Consider the following 23,574-nt stretch of genomic DNA (forward strand, 5'->3'; position numbering starts at 1 on the left):
CCAGATACAAAGTTAAAGGAGAAGGTATAAGTGGTATCAAAAGCAGCTCTGAACTCCAAACTGCTTACCTTGGCAGTAGATGCTTGCGGACAGTACACATCTAGGCTAACAAGAGGTTAGACCCAGGAAGGTGAGCGAAGGTAGGCTGGAGAAGGCAGGGAGCTGGAGTGAACAACAGCAGCATGGGCTGGCAGAGTTGATGAACCCTGATCCCAAGAGAGAGGCTGCTGCTCTTGCTTTTGAAACATTTTCTGCTAAGGATGGGTTGTCTCTGGGGCCTAACATACTTATCACTCCCAGAAATAAGAAGCGTCTGGACGGGTTCTGTCCCTAACTGAGGTAAGAACAGACATGCTAGGAGTGCAGGGTGGTTGAATTCCGCAATTCCCAGATATCACCCCCACATTAGAATCACCTGAGGAACTATTTTAAAAACTACTCCGGGCCCCCACCCCAAGAGAATCTGATTCAGATATTTGAAGTTGGGGAGACTAAAGTTTCCCAACCAATTCTGATTCTGATGATTCCCAGTTTGCAAACTACTGGTATAAATATTACTGCTAATAACAATTGCTAACATTTCCCCATGTACTAGGTCCTCTTTATGTGCTTTATAAGTATTGTCAGATTTAATTAACAAAAGGGCATTGTGAAGACCAAGTGAGGAAGTGCAAATGGAGCTCATCCTCACTCAGAGGAAACAGACAAGGAAAGCCATCTTGACATAGAGGCAATAACCTTTCAATTACATGTAAACATATGAAAAATGTGATTAACAATGATTAAGGCAATAAAAAGATTGGTGATGTCAGGCTTAGTCATGAAAGTAGACCAAAAAAGGAAAAAGTCTTAAGGCAGCATGGAACGGTATGCAGAGAGGTAGGAGGCATTTGCCTCTGAAATGTGATGATCCAGTCCTGGGCTAGGATAACAGGTTGGCTTCAAGGATTCTGCATTATACCAGAATGGGTCTGAATTCCAAGGTCAGCATTCTCTCTCCCCTAGTGCCAACTTAGGGTTAAACCAGACCCCAAAAGACCTCCACCCTCTAGGCCTCAGTAGAAATAGATTGGCTTCCTGACATCCAAATCCTTCATGAAGTCTTCCCAGATCAACCTGTTGAGAACAAGACTTCCCAAATCACAAGAAGTTTGAGGTTACTCTTACCCTGAGTACTCACCATCATCTTAAAATAGAACTGGCCCCCAGATACATATGGTATGAATACCTAATTCATTTGACCTTTTATTTCCTGCTTATATCTTGTAAGCATGATCTTTTGTATTACTGATGTCTTGGATCAATTATCCTGGAAAGCACAAAAGAAGTCTGCATATTAGTACCTAGCAGTGGCATATCTAACTACAATTCATAAATGTCCTTTGATACTGATGATACATGTAACCCTAGGAGATAAGTATCACTATATACTGCATGAAATTAGGATCCTGAAGTCTTTAAATATAGCAAATAATATCATTCTGATTAAAATTTTGTGGGGACAGGGCTAATAGTAGCACTTCGTCAGTCTGATAGTCAAGTCCAAGGACATCTAGCTGTCATTGGACAAAAAGCAGAGGTCAGACTAAGCCGGAGGTTAAGTACTAGGTCATTTTCTAGCTCCTATCCCTGAAATAAAGGCTATGTCTGACTTGCAATGATGCATTTCTCAAATTTTATATGCCCTGTGTTCAACCAAAATCTCCTTTCCTTCTTCCCCCATTAAACGCCTCCGTTTAAAAACATATCAAAGGAAATTAAGCTTTGTTAGCCTAACCCATGTAGAAATGATCATTAGAGCTTAAAACAACACCTAAGAATCAGAAACAAAAAGCAATTATTCTTACATTAACGTATATCTTCTCAGGTTGCCACACTTCCTTTAGTTACTATGTCCAATACCCCTTCTACTGTTATTCTTAATTACCATGTCCAATTTGTCTATAAATACAACAAAATCTGTATTCAATTAGCATGAATTAGTATCTTTTAAGCAGCTCCTTTTTATTCTCAACTCCAGACCCAATATTTCTTTGGCCCTGACAGTGTCTCTAGAAATGTTACTTCAATTAAAAAATTTAAACATTCAAACCATGCTTCTGATAAACAAGATAGAATATTAAGTGGCTGTAATATTATAAGCTTCATCTACCTACGAGGCAGTCTTAGAGATCAGTATCCATAAAAATTAGAAAAAGAAATCCAAGGCTGGGCACAGCTTTTAAACTAACGAGATCTTGTTTATGTTACTCATATCATGGGAACCAAACAATGGTCACATGAGTTTTCTGACCTTTACAAACATGCTTATAAGAAGTAAGGCCATTATAAACCCCAGTTTAGGAACCCTGTCCCAAATATTCACAAGTGTTTTCCTGGATTGAACCAAATTATCAGAGACCTGGGTGTCTGGACCTCATATTTTGGTGTCATTGTAGAAATATCCTTACTGAAATGAGTTGAAGTGGTGGCCATCAGCTAACATTCAGGGTCATTACAAGATACATCCCCTTGTTTTATTTACTGAAAAGATAAGGTTCTTCTTTATGAGAATGCAAAGAAGTTTCTTTCAGGCTTCACTGCCAGAAAATGTTCTTCTCCACTAAGACTAGCTTTTTATTTGGACACTGTAATTCCTGTAATTCACCACATTACCTTCTCTGTGTGGCCTGCCAGGTTACTCAGAGCCAATTCATAGCCCCAGTGTACACAACATTTTGGGGTATTAACCTTATTTAGGGTATTAATTTCACCCAGAAATCAAATTTTCTCATTTATTTTTGCTGAGGAATATTAGCCCTGAGCTAACATCTATGCCAGTCTTCCTCTACTTTATGTGTGATGCCACCACAGCATGGCTGATGAGTGGTGTAGGTCCATGCCTGGGATCCGAACCCATGAACCCGGGCTGCTGAAGTGGAGTGCACTGAACTTAACCATTACGCCATTGGGCTGGTCTCCATTTATTGTTTAAATACTGAATGCTTTTTCATAAATCCTTTTTGGAACGTGGTTGGGTAGAAATAAAACAATTACATAATTGCTGGGGAAAGAATAAGACTACTAGGATTTCCACCCAAACTTGGCTAAAGTGCTTCCTTGAAATAGAAAGTGGTCTATACCATGGACCAGTGACTTACCAACAATAAACTGCAAATCACTTGTAGATCATCTGACGAGGCAAGGCAAGATGTTCTAACTTTTGTCCCTACCGTTTAAGACAAGGTAGACGCATGGACGACTGTCTTCCAACTTCTCACCAGCTCGAGACAGACAGGTTCAGCGTTACTTATAAAGGTTTTAGAGTTCTTTGGAACAAAACCCAGGAAAACAAACTTGCCACCTTAGATCCATCTTTTTGAGAATTGGGTGAACGCTATAGACCTGGAAAAATGCCCATACCACAAACTTGCATTCGATTTTTGGGGTGTCCATAGATAACCTCCAAGTACATTTATGAGCCTAAAGATCTCCTTTCTAGAGAACAGTAAGCTTAGACATTAGTCACTACAGCTCAAAGCTTAGGTCCTGAGAAATCCTACACATTAGATGATTTTCATGTAAAAGGTTGAAAGATGGGTGGGGGATTAGGGATAGCTCCTGCTCACATTAGTAATAAAATATTCATACTATGATAACTGCCTCAAAATATCCTGCTTTGCACATCTTGACTCCACATGGTCACTCTGTATGTAAAGCAGAAAGCCCTACCTCACCCAACCTCCTTACTCAGGTTTATTTTTCCTCAAAGGACCTCCCTCCACCTAACATTAAATATTTGTTTGCCTCCACTGGCCACTAGAATGGAAGTTCCATGAGGGCAGGGACTTTGTTTCACTCAAGGCTGTACCTCTGGTGCACAAGAGGTGTTCAAATATTTTTTGAATAAATCTATAGGATTCTCTATAGGTTTTTGTATATAAAGTTTTACTGGAACTTGATCACGCCCATTCATCTACGTATCGTCTGTGGCTACTTTCACATTATAATGGCAGAGCTTTGGAGTTGCAACGGGTCCACAGAGCCCACAAGGCATCAAATATTTACTATCCAGCCCTTTACAGAAAGTTTGCTGAGTACCAATAGCACTCATTTGGCCCTTATTTCTCAAGCTAGACTGGAAGCACCCTAGGTACAGGAGTTAGGTCTTAATACTCCTTCATACCTAGAACAGAGTAGATGCTCAAAAATAGCTATCATTACATAAATACAGATTTCCTACTTCCAACATAAATTACTAAATTTGGATTTAACTATGCAAAATATTTTCCATCCTCGATGCATTTCTGGCAAGGCCACAACCAAAGACCACCTGTGTTCAAGAATTTAGGGGACAGGGAGAAGAGATACTGACATTTAGTAGGGAACTTTCTGGTTCAAACAATCATGTAATCTTTAAAATGTGATTACAACATAACTGGAAAGCTCTTCTCGGATATGTTTCAGACAAATGATTTTGAGGTGAACTATAGTTATTTTCTCAATGTCAAAATCATTCTAATAATGTATCCTTTCTTTTTACGCCAGGCACACAATGGGTGCTCAACAGTCATTGAATGGATCACTCTCCCATAAATATTGTGCTCATCAATTGCTGCAAATTACAGTTATCTGAAAAGGGGCATCAACATTTATATCCCTTTGACAATTCTAAAATATGCTCAGCATTTCTCAATCCTTTAAAAAAATTATGGCCTTTATTGTGATTCCCTAAAAAACTTTAATTTGCATATGCATCATTGGTTCCAAGGAACTGAAGAGTAAAAGGATAATTCTAGGCATGATATCAGCCACTGTTTACCCCAGGTGCAAAGGTGACCAAATAGGCTTTTTTATATCATTGGGTAAGATGTCATTTGAAAACACTGTAGCCCATGGACTAAGACAGAAATAAGAATAAATAGCTAGGAACCTTACTGAAATATCTTTGCTAAGTTATTTTGAATAAGCAACAATATACACAACGATATACAATCATTTGAGAAAACTATTGTTTATTTAGAAAAAAGGTTACACTGGTAGAATTCAGTAGATAAAAAAGTTTTCTTTTAAAAATGTCACTGTGAAACTTTTCCAGACGAAAGTTCAGCAATACAAAACTCCTTTAACTTTGATGCCCCCTCCTTAGATGTGTCTAACATAATTACAAGAAAAAATGGCAAGGGACAAGGGAGTGCTGGTACCTTTTTCTTTTTTAAACAGGTTTTAATGTCATACAAGTACTGTATAAAATGATTCCTAAGCATTGCATAAGACACTGCTCCCACTCTGTTTTTAGTGACTAATATTAAAAACAGGCCAAATAATAAATTAAAACTGAGTTTTAAAATGAGGTAAATTCAAAATGGTTCAATAATTGTTTATTTTCAGTTTCAAACAATAAAAACGAAGCATTTCAGATCAAAAAAACAAACAAAAAACCCAACTAAACCCAGGCAATATTTAGTTAACCTAAAGTGAAATTCTGTACACATGTAACCTTATTTGCTTCTTGGGAACTGTATGCAGCACATTGTGCTAAAAATATGGAATAGTTAACACTTTCAGCCATTTACTGAAAATAAACATGTAGAAACTAAGCAACAAGTCAAATACAATAATGCACAACTCAACAATTTTAAGTATTCGGCATGGAGCAATACAGCAGGTAACTGAATAATTTAAGGAGATGCAAATGGGCCCTCTTCATTCACAATTCTCAGCAATCTACTCAGGAAAATAAATTTCTGGTCACAGCTGAACAATTTCATTCCAATCTCACCTGAAAGAAACAAAGTGATTATATTGCTAGATAAGAAAGGAAGAAGGAAAAGAAGGAAGGGGGAAAGGAGAGGAGGGAGGTAAAGGGGGAAGGAAAGGAGAGGGAAGGAGAGGAGGAGGAAAAGAGCAGGAAGCCAAGATTTAAGAAAGAAAGAAAAATCAATGAGTTTTGTCAATAACAGAGACTTGAAGTAAGTCCCGGGATAAGGATGAAATATTTCTGGATTTCTTATTTCCTGCTCTTAGAAACCATTAAAGATAGGCACACTATGACGACTTAACAAAAACCATTGAACATTTTGTCTGTGAGAGAGGGAGAGGTAGGGGGAGAGGAGGGAGGAAAGAATGAAATAGAAACAAGTAAAACATTCCACAGGGGCAAGCAACAGCTTTTCAAAAGTAAACAGAACACACAGCAATGAAAAGGAACTGATTTTACATGATCAACAAAAAAAGAGAGAAAAATGACATCACATTTTTCATAAGGACACAATTTTAATAGCGACTTATATCAAGATGCAAGGTCTGCTAAATTATAAAAATTGCTTTAAAAATATATTGACTTAATTACACTCATTTCCTTTCCTTTATGTATTGACATTTTTCAAATACTGCATATTGAAATAAATTCAAAACATGATCATTACAACATGTGGCAAATAACTTCATATCTGCCTAACATTGTTCTCATTCAAATTTTAAACTAATGCTTAACGCATTAAACTTTATTGATGAAAATACTACATTCACATATTTCATAAAACCAGAGCTAGAAGGGCCTTAGAAAATAACCACACTTGCATGAAATGCTGACAAATAATTTACATATTATTTCTATACAGCGTTCTGTTCACACCATGTATAATCTTGACATTACCAATTATAACTGTTGATACACTAATATTGAACTTACAATTTTAACACTTAAAAATCATTGTTCCTGTCCATCACTGATGAATGGATAAACAAAACGTGGTACATATTCATACAATGGAATATTATTCAGTTACAAAAAGAAATGAGTTCTGATACATGCTACAACATGGATGAACCTTGAAAACATGATGCTAAGTGAAAGAAGCCAGACACAAAAGGCCACATATTGCATGATTCCATTTTTATGAAATGTCCAAAACAGGCAAATCCAGAGAGACAGAACGTATACTAGTTGTTTCCAGGGGCTGGGGGAAGGCGAGAATTAGGAGTGACTGCTAACAGGTGTGGGGTCTCTTTTTGGGGTGATGGAAATGTTCTGAAATTAGTGATGATGGTTACAACATAGTTAATAAAAACCACTTTAAAAGGGCAAATTTTCTGTTCTGTGAATTTTCTCTCAATTTTTTAAATTGCAGAAAAAGTCAATGTTCCAATAAAGAGTATCATGGTATCAGTATGGCCATACTAGAATAAGAAGTGGGTTCTCAATCATAAAGATGTCACAGTAGAATTACTGGACAAGGAAAATTTTGATGATGTATTTTAGGGCACATTAAAGGATAAAACTGCTGTTGCTGTTAAAACATGTAAAGATGATCTTTCCCAGGAACTGAAATTGAAATTTTTACAAGAAGCCAAAATCCTCAAGCAATATAATCATCCCAATATTTTCAAACTTACAGAAGTTCGCACACAAATACAGCCTATCTACATCATTAAGGAACTGGTTCCAGGAGACGATTTCCTCTCCTTTCTGAGAAAGAAGGATGAACTAAAACAGTTAGTGAAATTTTCATTAGATGCTGCTTCTGGATGGCGAATCTCGAGTAAAAATTGTATACACAAGGACCTTGCTGCAAGAAATTGCCTGGAGGTGAAAATAATGTTCTGAAAATCAGTGACTTTGGAATGTCTCGTCAAGAGGATGGTGGTGTGTATTCATCTTCTGACTTAAAGCAGATTCCCATTAAATGGACAGCACCAGAAGCTCTTAATTATGGGAGATATCGTTCTGAGAGTGACGCATGGAGCTTTGGCATCCTCCTCTGGGAGACCTTCAGCTTAGGGGTCTGTCCATACCCTGGAATGACAAATCAGCAAGCACAAGAGCAAGTGGAAAGAAGATACTTGATGTCAGTCTCTCAGCAGTGTCCAAGGCATATTTATAAAATAATGCTGAAGTGTTGGGATTACAAACTTGAAAACAGTCCCAAGTTCAGTGAACTTCAGAAAGAATTGCCATCAAGAAGAAAGTCACATAGTGATGAAACAGTGCCAAACTCAGCCTTCAGGACTCTATCTTCCAGCAGAGTACTATTTCCTTCACATTAACTTTATTCTAAACGTTATTTTTTATTAACTATTTTTTTAAAATATGTGCCACTTTAACCATTATAAATAAAAAAGCACAGGCTCTAAAATGCAAGAGTTCACACAGATCTATCTTTTTCACATCTAGGACTGTTGACTGTTTCTCAAAGAGTTTCCACTTCAGGCTCAGTTCAGAATCAGCTGTCTGCCATCCTAGATACCTCTACTCTATTGGTACTATAAATTGCATTGGTAATATCATGTTTGCAGGACACATTCCAGAAAAGATGGCCTTCCATTCTGCTAAGACAAAATTATATTTGTAAACATAACTTTCTACTGGGGATTATCTGGACATCCTGGGGTTTTTCTTTTTCTTTTCTTTTTTTGGGTGGCCAGAAATAGGCCCTGCTGTATGAGTAAGGTTGTCCTTTACCTATATTCCCGCCATGCTCTCCTCCTTTGTCAGGGCATCAGAAAACTATGCCTGGAACGCACTCAAAGAGCACCTTCTCAGAGTTGAGGCAGCTGATTTTAAATAGTGTTATTTTATAGAGAGCTGTGACAGCAAGAAGCAAGTTTGAAAAGCAGTGTGGTCTGGAGAAAAGAGTAGCTAGACTGGTGGTCAAAGTAGAGAAGAAACGCAAATATAAAATCAGCCTTCTTATCAGAGGCATGCCTTTATAAACACACACACACTTTCTAATTTTATGATCAAACTCACTAAAAAGGTCCTAAGAAATGTTTCAATAGTTTATATATTCTTCATAAAAGAGCCTTCTTGATGGCAACAAAACTTCTTCAGAGAAACTACAAATACAAGCCCACCAAATTAATAGATTATTTTTGGTTCAGTATCTTCACCTCAAAGCAGGCCTCCCAGAATTTAGTTCTCTTCATTTGGTTCCCGACCAGTGTCTGAAGCTGCCAGGACTTTATGATCCTAGTTCACACACACACCACCTCCCACAAGTAGAAAGACATATATATGGATGAAGTTGACAGTTAAAAAGTCAAATGAACACTTATGAAGAAAGAAGTTACAGGAGAAAGATATAGGGACAGCCATCCTAATTCCACTTTACTCCTTCATGTACCCTTATATTGCTACCTAGGAATTCTTATGACAGCAAACACAATTGCTGAGATGTTCAATGCGGATAAAATGTAACACAGAGGTAAAACTGGGATTCTGTTGAACTGAATCTTAGCGCACCCAGGGACGCCTCTCAGGATAAACGTGTGTGTGGGGGTAGTCATACTCAGGGGTAAATGTGGCATGAGAGCCTTTTGTAAGTGCTCAGGCCTATGTCCAAATAAAAAAACAGCACAGCACCTTAGTGAATATTTGGTCTACCTTAAGTGGAAGAAAGAAAACAGAAAATTCCTCCTATTCTCTCCAACTATTTGGTGTCTACGAATATCAGCACACAGAACTCACACCCAGTATTTTTAAAGAGTATAAAGGATGGTAATGAAGAGAAAAACAGTTTGTGTCTATCATTTCAATCTCCTAACTCATACGCATTTAATGATCACTACATACAGACTCAAATGAAAGAATTAAAAACCCACTATCAAAATTATGTTGCAGTACATAAAGCAACTTCTTCTTAAACAGTAAGTATACCATCAAATGCTGTAAATAAACTGAACCTTTTTTTGAGGGCAAAAAAGTCAATCCTGTTTCTCATCAGTCCCAAAGAGATATACTTAATAATTCTGTACATAGCCCTCCATGTGAAGTTAATAAAGTATCTGAAACACAGTAGGTAATAAAGAAAAGTACTTGGCTGTTTGATTAGAAAAAGGGATGAAGTTACTGCCTTCAACAAAATCACAAACTAAGGAGAGTGATATGTAACATACTCATATATACATGTGAATCAGTGACTGCGACTCCGTAGGCAAGCCGAAACGCACACACGTAAGCAATGGGAAACTAATGACAAAGAAACTTAATTGAACACTCCCTACTCCAACACATCCTACCAGTTATCTAGAACTATGCCTCAACACGGCAACACATTCTTAAAATAAGCAATCGTTAAGCACTCAGGACGTCAGTATGGACTCAAGAAAAAAGACTCAGAGCAGGAATTACCAAATCAATTGTTTACAGGGGCTAATATATAATGGAAACAAATGAAGTAAGCTGGGTGGGGACTGACAGGTAAACTATAAGATCCACTCACTATAATAAGGGCGACAGCACCTAGGCAGGTCTAACTGATTGCTGCCATGGAGAAATCAGGACACAACATTGCCAGATGTTCCAATTCTTCAAGAGAAACTGAAATTTGGATTTTGTCACCTCTTCTGATTTTTAAAGGCAATCAATTAAAAAATGTTAAATATCATGTGAGGCCAAGAAGGTACACCTAACAAGCCGCATTCTGCCCAAAGGCTGAGAATTTGCAACCTTAGGTTTAAAGGATAAAAGAGTTAAGTATGAGACTGGAGGTAAGAGAGGGACCTGCAAAATATATTAGGCCTCGATGGAGTGGAGGATTAGAACACGAATGTAGTATACTATAAATACATATGGATAGAATACAGCTAACTGCTAATGTTCTCTGAAATCAAGAATCAAAAATCAAAGTCCAAAAAGATTGAACTTCTCAAAGTCTGGGAGCACATCTCAGTTTCACAAAAGGACTCTCCAAAGTTAGCTGAGCTGAACATTCATGAATTGAGGACCACATACATCAAATTAAAATTGAGAAGCTAAGGGACGGTTTTAAGAGGAAAAATTTAATATAGGCATTTTTAAAGATTAAACTAAGGGAAAAGGTTAAAGGCAAAGCAGTAGTGTTCAAGAGACTAAATCAAGGTGAGATAAGATGAATTTGGATAAAGACTACTTTAACAATAAGTAAAAGAAGATACAGAGAACATGCAGAAAGGATTTTACAACTAAAAGTGATGAGACAGGAAAAGAAGACAAAAGACTTTGGAAGGAATTTAATCTGGGTCACATTTATATACTGTATTTTCTTAATTCTAGTGTGATCATTTTAATGTTTCTTACAAATCAATGTCATTTCTCTATCCATCCTTCTCAAAAATCAGTTCTAGAAATCAACAATGAATCTTAGAATTAATGACATCTTTGAATCATGGAAATGTGACATATGTATCAGCTCTCTTTTCTGAAGAATGTAAAATAAATAAAAATGGGAGCAGGGCGCAGCAGATTTGAAGTAGCCTAAAGGTAAATGGTGCCAATCAGAAATGATGAGACCTCTGAAGGAAAAGGAAGAACAGAAAGACCTGACCAACCCTAGAAGACAACCAAAAGGAGGCACGCAGAACAGCCAGAAAAAGGAAAAGTCAACCAGAGCCTCACAAAATTAAGAGTCTACCCAAGAAGAAAGTATAGTACATAGCTGTCAACAAGAAATTGAACAGGATGATCATCAAGCTAAACGCATCTTAAAAGGATATCTGAATTTAGAAGCTTTGCTACAAAACCACCGGTTTAACATCTAACATCCAGGCCACTCTTTTCATGGCTTTGGTCCTGAGAGTTTAAACAGAGAAGTAAAGTACAAACCCATGGCCTGTGTGAATAAGAACTCAAAAGAAATCTGTAACATAACCTTCACATACCAAGGAATAAAATTTACGTACTAAGTAGGAGAGATGTATAAAATCACAGTGAAAGTTGTCAGTGACAATTGTTGGCCCATTCCTAATGAAGGTCTAAGTGGTAGGGTTTTTTTTGTTTTCTTTAATAAGGAGATCACGTGAAAGCAAGAAGTAAAAAGCAAAATGCCAAACTAAAAGAATGTTAAGGTGAAGAATGAAAAAAAGAAGAAAGATTAAGAGTCTATATTTCACTAGGGCAGACAGCTAGTTGTGGGGGCAGGAGATGGCTAGAATTGAAGAATGGACAATTAATATTTCTTTTATAATCTTTCTAATTTAAAAGAAACTACTAAATTCTACACGCATTTACTTACTCTACTACTTACATAACAAGCACAGAATAACACAGCAGAAAAAGCATGCAATTTGTCAGGAAGTTACCTATCTGGCAACCTCAAATCCCTGCTTTGCAGTCAAAATAAATATGAGAAAATCCATACCCTAGAGCTCACACCCTCATACAGACCAGGCTCTCAGATCTTTTTGACTCTCAATTTAAACAACTGTAAACAGTCTTGGTTATTTATCTATCTGGTCTCATAAAAGATTAGAAGCAGCAAATAATATTAGGAGGAGAGTATAGAAAGCAAGTTTACTTGATATCATTAAGAAGTGACAGCTAATACGGAAGAAGACGGGCTATGGAAAAAGAGTCAATAACTTCAAACACAGTCATCTCGAATCATTAAATGTAGAGAGCAAATTCTCCTATATAACTCAATAATCCTAAGGCATCACCGAACAGTAACTATTCAGATGATGATCTGAGTGCCCAAAAAGGACTATATTAGGTTCTGAACACTCTGTTGACTGAGATTGAGCGGCTATTGTCTACATACAATTTATTTAGGATGATTAAAACACTTTTTAAACCTCACATTAAGGTATACCTTGAAAACAAAGTTGCATATTTTAAATTCCAGAACTAAAACCATAGACCATATTTTTTGGCTTCGCAAAACATGGGCAGTCATAGAAAAAGAGGCACAAAAATCTCTAGATAACATGTCTGCATGAGAAGGCAAAAAAGAAGAACAGAGAACACTAAAAGGGCAAGAAGACCTATGTTTCAGTATTGGCTCTGTCAGCTAATAACTCTGTCACCCTCTTCAACTTAACCTCCCAGAGTCCCAGTTTCCTTCCCCTGTAAAATGCAGATACGACCACCACCTACAAGGCTATAGGTACCTAAAAAAGGCAATTATCCAGAGAAGATTGGAATGAATGGTGAAGAGAAAGCCAGATGTTCTTAAATACATTTTGGTGCTTAAAAAAAAAAAAAAACACAACACGTGTCTAATCAGCAAGCTTAAAACAAAAAGAGCTTAAAAATAACTGTGAATCTTGGGCCAGCCCCATGGCCAAGTGGTTAAAGTTCCGCACACTCCACTTTGGCGGCACAGGTTTGCACATTCAGATCCCAGATGCCGACCTACTCCACTCATCAGCCATGCCATGGAGGCATCCCACATACAAAAAATAGAGGAAGACTGGCATAGATGTTAGCTCAGGGCAAATCTTCCTAACCAAAAAAAAAAAAGAAAAAAATCACTGTGAATTTTGTTTTGCAGCTATACCCAAAGACCTGGTCATTATATTTAGAAGAAAAATTCTAAATTGTATCTTACAAAAATGGATCTAGTTGCTTCAACATTTTCAGATCCCATTTTATATTTATATCTTTAAATGAAAAGTAGGTGAGAGAACACTCACCTTGATTGAAAGTCTTCATTATCTGTGCTTGTCCGAGGACTTATGAGTAGATGACAAATTAAGGAAAAACAACTTTGGAAAAAAAAGAATGTGTCTCATCTTTTAGTACAATCTCTCAGCCTGCAGGCGTAATTGGCTCTGACCAGCCTGGGAGCCTCAAACTCTACCAGCTCTGCTCATCTGCAGCATCTTCTTGCCCTTCTATTATTCCCCATGACCCCAGCCCAAGGGACTCTAAATCCCTTGGTGGCATAAAACAACCTGAGTCACCACGGAAGTTTAAAAAAAAAAAGTCTCCCACTTCCATATTTGGTACATTTGAGAGGGTTAACTGGAGAGATCATTTAAAAACTAATAAGCCCTTAATAATTTAGACCACATACTATAAGGGGACAATTCTAAACCTGACCAGTATCAAAGCTTTCCATTACACTGATTAAAAACATCAATAAGATGAAAAGGATATTGTTTCTTCTCTTCCTTTCCTCCTGAACTGTCTCGTTTCTCTTTCTTTTCTATCTTTTCTTTATCATGCCTGGACTCCTGTAAGAAATGATGGAATTAGTTGGGGAATGGAAAACCAAATATACAAATCAGCTCAAAATCCCTTTTCATCACCTGCCAGTTACAAATTTTTCTTCAAAAACTTAGGTAATATGATACCAAAAGAACAAGAAACAAAAGAAAAAAAATGGAGTTCATCAAAAGTAAGATGTTTCATGCATCAAAGAACACTATCAAGAAAGCGAAAAGACAACCTACAGAATGGGAGAAAATATGTGCAAATCATATATCTCATAAGGATCTAGTATCCAGACTATATAAAGAATTCTTACAACTGAGCAACAAAAAGACAGACAATCCAATTAAAAAATGGCCAAAGCATCTGAATAGATTTCTCCAAAGAAGATATACAAATAACCAACAAGCACATGAAAAGATGCTCAATGTCATTTGTCATTAAGGAGATGCAAAATCAAAACCACAAGGAGATACCACTTCACACCCACTAGGATGGCTATAATAAACAAAACAAAAACAGAAAATAACAAGTATCGGCAAGGATGTAGAGAAATTGGCACCCTCATACATTGCAGGTAGAAATGTAAACTGTGCAGTCGCTGTGGAAAACAGTTTGGCAGTTCCTCAGAAAGCTAAACATAGCATTACCATATAATCCAGAAATTCTACTCCTGGGTACACACACAAAAGAACTGAAAGTAGGTATTCAAACAAACACTTCATAGCAGCACACAAATGTTCACAGTACCACTATTCACAATAGCCAAAAGGTGGAAAACAACACAAAAGTCCATCAACTAATGAATCGATAAACAAATATGGTATATTCACACAATGGAATATTATTCAGCCATAAAAAGAAATGAAGTACTGATACATGCTATACCATGGAAGAATCTCAAAAACAATATGCTAAGTGAAAGAAATCAGACACAAAAGGCCACATTATTATACAATTCCATTTATATGAAACATCCAAAATTGGTAAATCCAGAGAGACAGAAGCAGATTAGTAGTTGCCAGGGGCTAAAGGGAGGGGGAAATGGGGAATGACTGCTTAGAGGGTATGCAGTTGAACTTTGGGGTGATGAAAATGTTTTGGAACTAGCTAGAGATGATGATTGCACAACATTGTAAATATACTAAATGCCACTGGATTGTACATTTTAAAACGCTTAATTTTATGTTATGTGAATTTTACCTCAATTAACAAAATACTTAGTTAAAAGGAGCAGCGTCTCTTTTAAAGCATACAGAAATTTTAAAACTATCACTTTATAATTTTCTAAAACTGCTTTTAAGAACTATAAATATATGACATATATTTTGAATATATACCATAATAATGCTTCGTAAACACTTCATACTTTAGTAATGACTTGCTTACTTTATGGCAGATGCATGAGATGCATTTTGAATGTTATCCATTAAGAGAATGCACACTAAATTTGACAACCAAATACAAACTTGCAAACACATAAGTTTATTAGGAGAAAATGTTACAAAAATGTTTAAAATTAACAATAAAGACTTTATGACAGTGTAATCATCAGGGAGAAAATGTGACTATTTAAATCTCATGAATGAAAAGAAACTAAAAGCATCATGGGCGGGGGGGGGGGGGCAGAAAACACAAAATGAGAGGCAGAAACTCAATGAACAGAAGTAGGCGGGAGTGGAATGGAGAGGAAAGGAATTTCAGGAGTAAACTAATTCTACCCTCCCAGTAATCTGGGACTAAACTGGCTCAAATTCCCCAGGTAACCTGCCCTCCTCCAATGCTTCCCTTTTCCCACCCCCAAATAATTAACAAAAGACAATTTGACTACAAAAAATCACAGTATTTGCTAAATTTTCAAAGGGCTGATTTTCTAAGAAAAAGCATATTGTTCTTTTGTTTTCCTAATTTACCTTTTTGCCACCGGAGGAGATTTTATCCATCTTTTCTGATTTAAATGAATCGCCGCCTTTTTCTTTGCCTGAAGATTTTGACTTATTTTTTTCCTTGTCTTTCTCATTTGGATAAGGAGACTCACATGGACTTTCACTTTTGTGTTTTGAAACCCCCACTAAAATTATAAAAGAGAATCATAAAAGCCTTTTCCAATTCAGTTTGTTGATTGCTTGGAAAGTATTGATAAGTCTACCTACTTGTTCCATTTTCCTCTTTTCGCCTCTTGGTTAAGTCCGGTGGCACTTCACGGTCACTGTTTGAGTGATCCTAGAACCAAGAATTGTGAACTACAATGATCAAGGGTTTATGTTTTTTGTTTTAAAGTATTACTTTTATATAAGAAGGGCACAGCTAACTAGCACTGGAGAATATCTGCAGCAGTCTCACACACTTGGTAAAATGACATGAAAGACAAGCAGAGCTGGTAGAGATTATTAGGCTGAAGATCCTTATCACTGCAGAAGATTCAAATGCACTTTAGGGTGAAAATACCAGTTAAAACACTAAATAACAGACTGCCATGCAACAAACTAGTACTTTATAAAAGGCAACAAACACGCTACTGTACACGATAATGAGCTTTCCAAGCTAGTTTTAAAAAAATTACAAACCCTTTTCCGCTCTTTCCTGTCCTTTTCATCTTTTTTCTCTCTTTCTCTGGATCTTTCCCTCGACTTGTCCAAATCTTTCTTGTCCATTTCTCTCTCCTTACTCTTGGACAGTGGTAGAGGAGTATGATTAAGGTAGAGCTGTTAAATTAAGGCAATATTACTAAAGATTATTAGTTTTCCAGTATTGGCACAATTTGCTTGATTGTTTATTTAATGAAAGACAATTGGTAGTTAGACCCAAAGTCAAAACTGGTCAGCTGTCTGGATTACGAGAGGTAAAATAAAAGAACACAGCACAAATTATGCAAACACTTCAATTCCTGGCCTTATAAAAATTATCATTTAAACTCAATCAGTTCATTCCTGCCTCAACTGAGACGACTCAGTAAATTCACAACTACAATTCCTTTTTATAGCTTTATTGTGAAGACCTATAACCACCATTACAAGAGACCATATGTGAAAAATAGTGACTGGACTTTCTCTACCGTAAAAAAATACAAACCTCTACACAGTCATGAAAATTTTAAATAGTTTTTCCATCCACTGATAAGCAATCGATGACAGTGAGCAAAAGTATAAAATAAAACCTAGCCATGACTTTACTAGTCTTTTCTGCCTCAGCATACACCATGCATAGATTATGCTAAATTATTATCACAAATGTAAAGGCTGCATATTACCTACTTCTGAAAGCACTCTAATTTCTATCAAATAATCATAACTGACTGTGGAATTTGCCTTACTGGTTCTAAATAGCTCAGAAAACCATATAGTCAGCTGAGGATGATGAAACAACTCAAAGACTGAAAAATGATGAACTAATGTTCTCTGCCTGTTCTTTCTCTGCCAAAAGGCCCACAGGCAATAAAACAGCCAAAGATCAAGGATGTACTAACTCTAAATAATTACGAGAGAACTTTATTTACTTAAGTTGTAAATATGAAAATCCATTACAAAAGAAAATATTAAGGGAGTAATCAGATACCGAACTTTACAGCATTAATAACTGTGCTACGAGCTTACGTTTAAGACATTAAAAGTATTAGGCAGGATAATATTGAATATAACTCATTACAAAACTACACAATTCTAGATATACCTTAGGAATGAAAAGAATAATGAGTCAAAAGTCAAATATTTTTACACAAGGAAATCCCCCTTTGGTATTCAAAGGAATACATGAAAAAAGATGACCATCAGTTTGAGCATTAAAGAAACACTTATTTTTTAACACCATCAAATATTTTCAATTCAGCTGGCTCAGAAATACTGCCATAGCAATGCAGAAGAAGATTCTTTAAAATTTCAATGTTTAAAAGTTGATGATCAACTGAAATAGACAAAATGTTTATTAATAACAAAGAGCAAGAGAATGAGAAACAGTCATAAAAGTGTTTGTCCAAAAGGTACTCTTGCTGGGTATAATGCAAGACACTTCAAGCTTTTCTAAACTGTAAGGTTTATTCATGTCTTAAGTTAATATTACTTATGAAATTGATGAGACAAAGAAAATAATATATTATTGCAATACTCAAAGATTTCTTTCTCTAAGGAAAGTATTGCTTAATTCTCCCAATAAAAGCCCCCCCAAAACTTGATTACACATAAGTACATGCATGTGTGCGCACACACAGATGAACACACACACACACCCCTCCACAAAAATGAAGTTTTTAACTGTGTGCAATATGAATTCTGTATTGCAAGAAATTGGGAAACCTAGAAATTCTCAGAAATATACCCAATTCTATTCCTTCTCCCTACCCTTCTAATAAGCGTTCTGATCACAATACTCTTTTCCACAAAAACATACAGTCTCTCATTGCCTACAGAATAAGATGCATACTCCTTAGCTTAGGTATTCTAAGCTCTTCACAATCTTTGCACAACTATCTCCTATGATGGAGCAACCCAACGCACTCTAGGCTGTGGCTACCATTGCCCCCAACACCTGATCCTTCCCAGCAGTTCTCTTCACCAGAATGGCTGCTCACTTTTATCTTAATCTCTTAAAATCCTACTTAGCCTTCAAAGACAGCTCAAAAGCCATCAGCACTTCAACCATCCCTCAACTCTGCAACTTACTTTCTGGTGAACACTTGTATTACTTCATATTAACCTTTTTTGTGACAGGTATTCCCTATTAATTTCATGTCATTTATTTTTGTCCATAACAGTTTCCAGTATGGTAGAGGAGCTAATGTATTTTTTCTACTTTTACATACTTCCTAGTGCCTTGTACATACGGTGAGTACTCAACACACATTTACCAAATAAAATTAATAATCTGTCTAATTGATCTTTGTGTGGCCTTGTTGGATTTTGGTTTTCATTTGCTTTTATTCTTGACGTTGGGATCATTAGGTCCAAAAAACAATTTGACTGATTTTCATAATCTGTTCAAGAGAATACTGCCACATTGACTTTACTAAGGTTATAATATATAAAGATGGCCTCATTTATAGGCTTAGGTTTGGTTGTAAATCTTTGTTTTAAAATGGTAGACAGAATTAAAAGCTGAATTCTATTTTGACGTGGTTACTGCTGCCCTCCTAAATTAGAGAGGAGATTGGTTAAAGGAGCATACTTTTCACACTTTCTTCATCAAATATAACTGCTAGGATTGCTAGGTGAAAACACAGCTGACTAAAACTAGTACTATGCCAATTGGAAACTGGGGGTAGAAGGTGAACTGAGAGAAAATATCTGGATACTAAACGATTTTTTTCCCAACTAATTCTAGTTGAAAAGCCAAGTCCATGTATTACTTTTAGCATGGATTAGAAAGTGAAAATAGTAACTAATTTAATAAGAGGATTCCAAGGACAAAGCATAAATAGAAAAGGTTAAAATAAAGCAGGGAAACAATTTTATATGTATGAGTGACACAGTAACATGAAAAAACAGACACACATCTTTCAAATCCTCTAAAAAGTAAAAGCTACTCCCGAAACAGTGAGTTTAAAGAGACCATCAATTTTAGAGATCACTCAAGTCCAGTAAAATTTTTTTCTAAGACATTCAGATGCTATTAAACTTTCCTAGACACGTAATACAACAGCAACTACTATGCAGACCAGTAAACTTTGGATACTTTATCGAAGTCCAAGACATAAGAGTTCATTTCAAATATTTAACGAACACCTAATCAAACTGCCAGGTACCATACTAAGCATTAAGGATATGAAAAGTGGTATTAGTCACATAATTTTTAGAAGTGTATTTATGTGTCATTTTCAAAATTTTCTGGCTGAATGTGGAATAGATCTATTGAATTTTAAATGCCCACAGAAGTACTATCTTTTTTTTTAAAGGGGAGATGAGGAGATTGACTTGAATCACTGTAATGTAAAGAACCAGACAGACAAACTACTGTTGAAATAGTTGCTAAAAATCAAGGAACCATAAATATTTTTTTGCATTTTTTTTCATTGTGGTAAGAACAGAGGAACCTTAATTTTAGTCTAAGCTTGGTACTAACAAGATATATGCCATTGGGAAAGGATGAAGAACTTTTTTAGTTTGTTTGTCAAAAAGACTACCACCTACCCTATCTACCTCACAGCACTGTTATGAGCATGAAATGAGTTAACATATGCTTATTTCACATATAAGTTTTCTTTTCAAAAGGCTTTCACAAATATAAGGAACCAAAATCTTCATCATCGATTAGAAAATCCAGTTAACTAAAACAGCAGGTTTCGATCTGCTTCCAAGTATGTTTCAGGAAATAAATAGTCACAAGGTAACATTGTTAACCCACGAATATAAAATAGCCCACACAAGCCACTGATGGTTAAGACTGACATACACAATCCCAAACTGGTTATGAAAACCTACTAAATTGCAATACATGTTTAATTTAGCCAATAAAACGTTTTACTTGAAAAGAAAGCGTTCACAGTACAGCTGATACTCTTTTGATTAATACAGTATTTTCTAAAAACAATGCTACAATTTCAGGAAACAGGCACATTGGCTAATCTAAACTGTCAAAAAATTAGTGCTTATTTGCCCAATATCCACAGACATTTCATTATGAAGCTACAGATCTCAAAGCAGTTAGTAATGTCAACTGGCTTTGTTTCAAATTTTCATTTTGTACTGGTCCACCACTATGGAATCATACTTAGCAGATATAAGAGGAGGCAAAGTAGAAAATCAAAGTGAAGGAGGGTACAAATTTTATAATAATAAAGACAAAATAACATGAACAATGGACAATTCAACTACAATAATGAAATGAACTCTGTAATAAGATACACAGACTGCACATTGTTTTTAGTAGTAGAATACTCAAGAAAGTAGAGCAACAGGCAAGAATTAATACTGACAAGTAAACACAACCATCAAGTTAAGTATTCTCCTCCAGGAGAATGATTAGTTTACATCAACCATATTTCTTGATATTACGCTACAACTACCAAAAAGGTAGCTCTGCAGAGGTGATATAAAAAATTTTATGGATTGAGATGGGCTCCCCTTATAGGACAGTTATACGAATGCATCAAAGTTATTTTTTGGTCTTTTAGGTTGTCTAAAAAAGTCAGAAAACAGGCTGATGGATTTGTTTTGAGAAATTAAGTAAACCTACCCTCCAAAACACACCAATAACCTCTTTCCCAACCCTTAAACTTATTGGCAGATTTTGAAGCATAAAAGGATAATGCATAACAGAGCAAGCAAGGAGAGATTATAGAAATGTTCCCACATTACACACATTTTACAACAATCTCATTAAAAGAAGCCACTGTTTCAGTTTGTGATAGGTATTTCTACTAGCTTACTAAATTTACTAGGGCGAGGGTATCTACTAAATAAACGAAGAATTTTTTTGTTTTACTTAGGCATGATGATTTTAAAAGACTCAAACCTTTGCTGAAGACTCCTTGAGTTCGATGAGACTGTCCTGTAGAAAATGAATGGAGATGACAGGTGAGCTGGCATAGTTCTCAGAACCCAGAGGAACTTTGGGAAGTATGGCTGTAACCTGGAAATAAACCAGCTACTTCTTGTGAGGATAAGTCTCGTGATGTCATTATTATATGAATATCAACAATAAAAAAAACAAAAGCAAAATTATGTAATGGAATTGTAATGTTAAAAAAACTAAATTATATGCACTCAATGTAACAAATAAAAACCTTTCTCTGCTCAGATTTTAAAAATAAATATGAATGCCACATTTTTCACAACACCGTACTTAAACTATAGGTAATGTTAAGAGGCTTAAGAAAGCAAAACATTTTTTTCTCCACAAAAAGTTTAAAATAGTGGAGGTCACTGTGGAAGAACAACATTGGCTTACATTTTCAGTTTTTACTAAATTGGGAGGTTTCAAATTTTACTTTACTTGTGACTCTACCATAAAGATACACATTTTTTATCCTAGCCGGAAAATTTGTGGCATTATATTAACAAGAAAACAAATGTATTCTATAAAAAAGAAATCACTTTTTTACAAAGTGCCTCTGCTGGTGACTCTCATACCTCCCACAAAAAGAAGCACTTAAAAAAAAGAAAGAAGGAAAGAAAGAAAAAGATATTACGGTATTCCACCACAGTGCTCTTGATGAAGAATTAGTTAACTTACAGTTTTAAAAGTTCAACGTACTGCAAATTCAAAGATTCCATGAAATTAGATGACTTTAGAATTAAAATTAAATATGGAGCAAGGAATGGCTACCCTGAGTCTTCAAGAAGGCTACACCCACGATTTTGTGCTGCAGTTGAATGCCTGGGGTTTCTCTTTGCTGGGTGGTAGGATTGGATGCCACATCTGCTTTTATCGTAACGCAAGGTTCAACTTGTTGGGAACCCAATGGGTATAAACAAACCTCCAAGGGAAGATACAACAGAAGCTGCATGCTCACTGAATATACACAACTACAGGAGAACTGATCACCAAGGAGACTTTAAAATGGAACTCCTTTCAAGACTCCTTCTTAGAAGGCACACATCGGTATGATGCTCATCAAGAAGCTTGATGAATTCAGAGGTATCTTGTTTATCCTGTATCATCCAGGAAGTCTTCAGTGCTATATATTCTTCAATATTTATGCTGAAAAATAGGCTTCATTCTGCTGAAAAGATTCATTTGCTTGTAGCTACCATTGCACTCCAAAAAAGACTGCTTAAAGCAGTGAGGCACTTCTGGGTAAAATTTCTCTTGCACTTTGAAACACTACAAAATTAGTGCTAGGTCCTTGAAGTTTTAATATTTTTATAATAAAAATACTCAATAGGAAAAAATATCAGTCCACCAATATGTAAAAAATTCATTTTCTAATGCAACATAAAACCTCCAGTGGCTCCAGTGAATACTTGGCACAAGACTTGAAGGAAGTCAGAACACGTATTCCAAACAGGTGAGCCTAACACGGACGCTGCCTTCCTCAGGCTATACTAACCTTTACTGTGGAGGAATGTGATGGAGAAGGGTGAGTATCAATTTTGCGGCGTTTTTGTTCTGTTGGGACAAAAAGAAATAGTCACTATAAGCTGTATTTCTACTTTTTCAAAAAACTTCAAAAAAAATTCAACTTTTAAGGTCATAAGTAATAGTTCCCCCCAGTAAAGTCCCTAGACAACTTGCTAAAACAAGGAGACAAGAAGCAACTATACATAACAACAACCAGAGGTAAACAAATATGAAGAAAGGCAAACTTGCCCCTTTCAGGCTCTGCAATATCTGATCGGGGAACAGGTGACTTCAAGGACCCAGAAACTGGTGTTTTTTCTCCTCCTTTAACATTTTCCTTTGATTTCATTTCCTTTGCTATATCTCTTTCTCTGGATGGCTCCTTCTCTCTTTCCTTTTCTTGAGTTGATTTTGATTCTACGTTGGGGACAGTGGTCTTGAATTTCTCATCTTTAGCTTTTTCTTCCTTCTTGAATTTTTCTTTCTCTTTGTCAGACTTAGGTGTTCTTTCCTTCGTCTCTCTTGCTTTTTCATCTTTATTTGGCCGTTCTTCCTTCGGTTTTTCTTTACCATCTTTACCAAGTACCCTGGCCTCTGGAGTAGTAGCTGGAGTCTTTTCTTTTTTCTCTTTTTCTTTCTCTTTCCCTTTTTCTTTGTCATTTTCTTTAACAGCTTTGCTGCTTAAGAATAAA

The 23,574-nt window shown here is 36.1% G+C and overlaps 1 protein-coding gene and 1 pseudogene across 21 annotated transcripts in view; one reads left to right on the forward strand and one right to left on the reverse strand.

Moving 5' to 3' along the window:
• Nucleotides 1–4,969: 4,969 nt before the first annotated feature.
• The window catches only part of THOC2 (THO complex subunit 2), a 103,964-nt gene continuing 85,359 nt past the window's right edge, over nt 4,970–23,574 (reverse strand). For 4 of the 21 annotated variants that reach the window (XM_070606100.1, XM_070606094.1, XM_070606111.1 and 1 more), the window contains 9 exons: nt 23,132–23,562; nt 22,872–22,930; nt 21,335–21,451; nt 16,459–16,596; nt 16,045–16,114; nt 15,805–15,962; nt 13,838–13,914; nt 13,372–13,417; nt 4,970–7,777 (listed from right to left, as the gene is read on the reverse strand). In XM_070606100.1, coding sequence (XP_070462201.1) covers nt 13,390–13,417; nt 13,838–13,914; nt 15,805–15,962; nt 16,045–16,114; nt 16,459–16,596; nt 21,335–21,451; nt 22,872–22,930; nt 23,132–23,562 — 1,078 coding nt within the window. In that variant the 3' untranslated portion in view covers nt 4,970–7,777; nt 13,372–13,389. Of the gene's footprint in view, nt 7,778–13,371; nt 13,418–13,665; nt 13,915–15,804; nt 15,963–16,044; nt 16,115–16,458; nt 16,597–21,334; nt 21,452–22,075; nt 22,931–23,131; nt 23,563–23,574 lie in introns of those variants that run through there. The other 17 variants (XM_070606101.1, XM_070606096.1, XM_070606112.1 and 14 more) reach the window with 13 other exon arrangements.
• On the forward strand, nt 7,142–8,028 carry LOC139080874 (tyrosine-protein kinase Fer pseudogene; annotated as a pseudogene).

This window comes from Equus przewalskii, chromosome X (genome assembly GCF_037783145.1).
Source record: "Equus przewalskii isolate Varuska chromosome X, EquPr2, whole genome shotgun sequence".
Taxonomy (NCBI): Eukaryota; Metazoa; Chordata; class Mammalia; order Perissodactyla; family Equidae; genus Equus; species Equus przewalskii.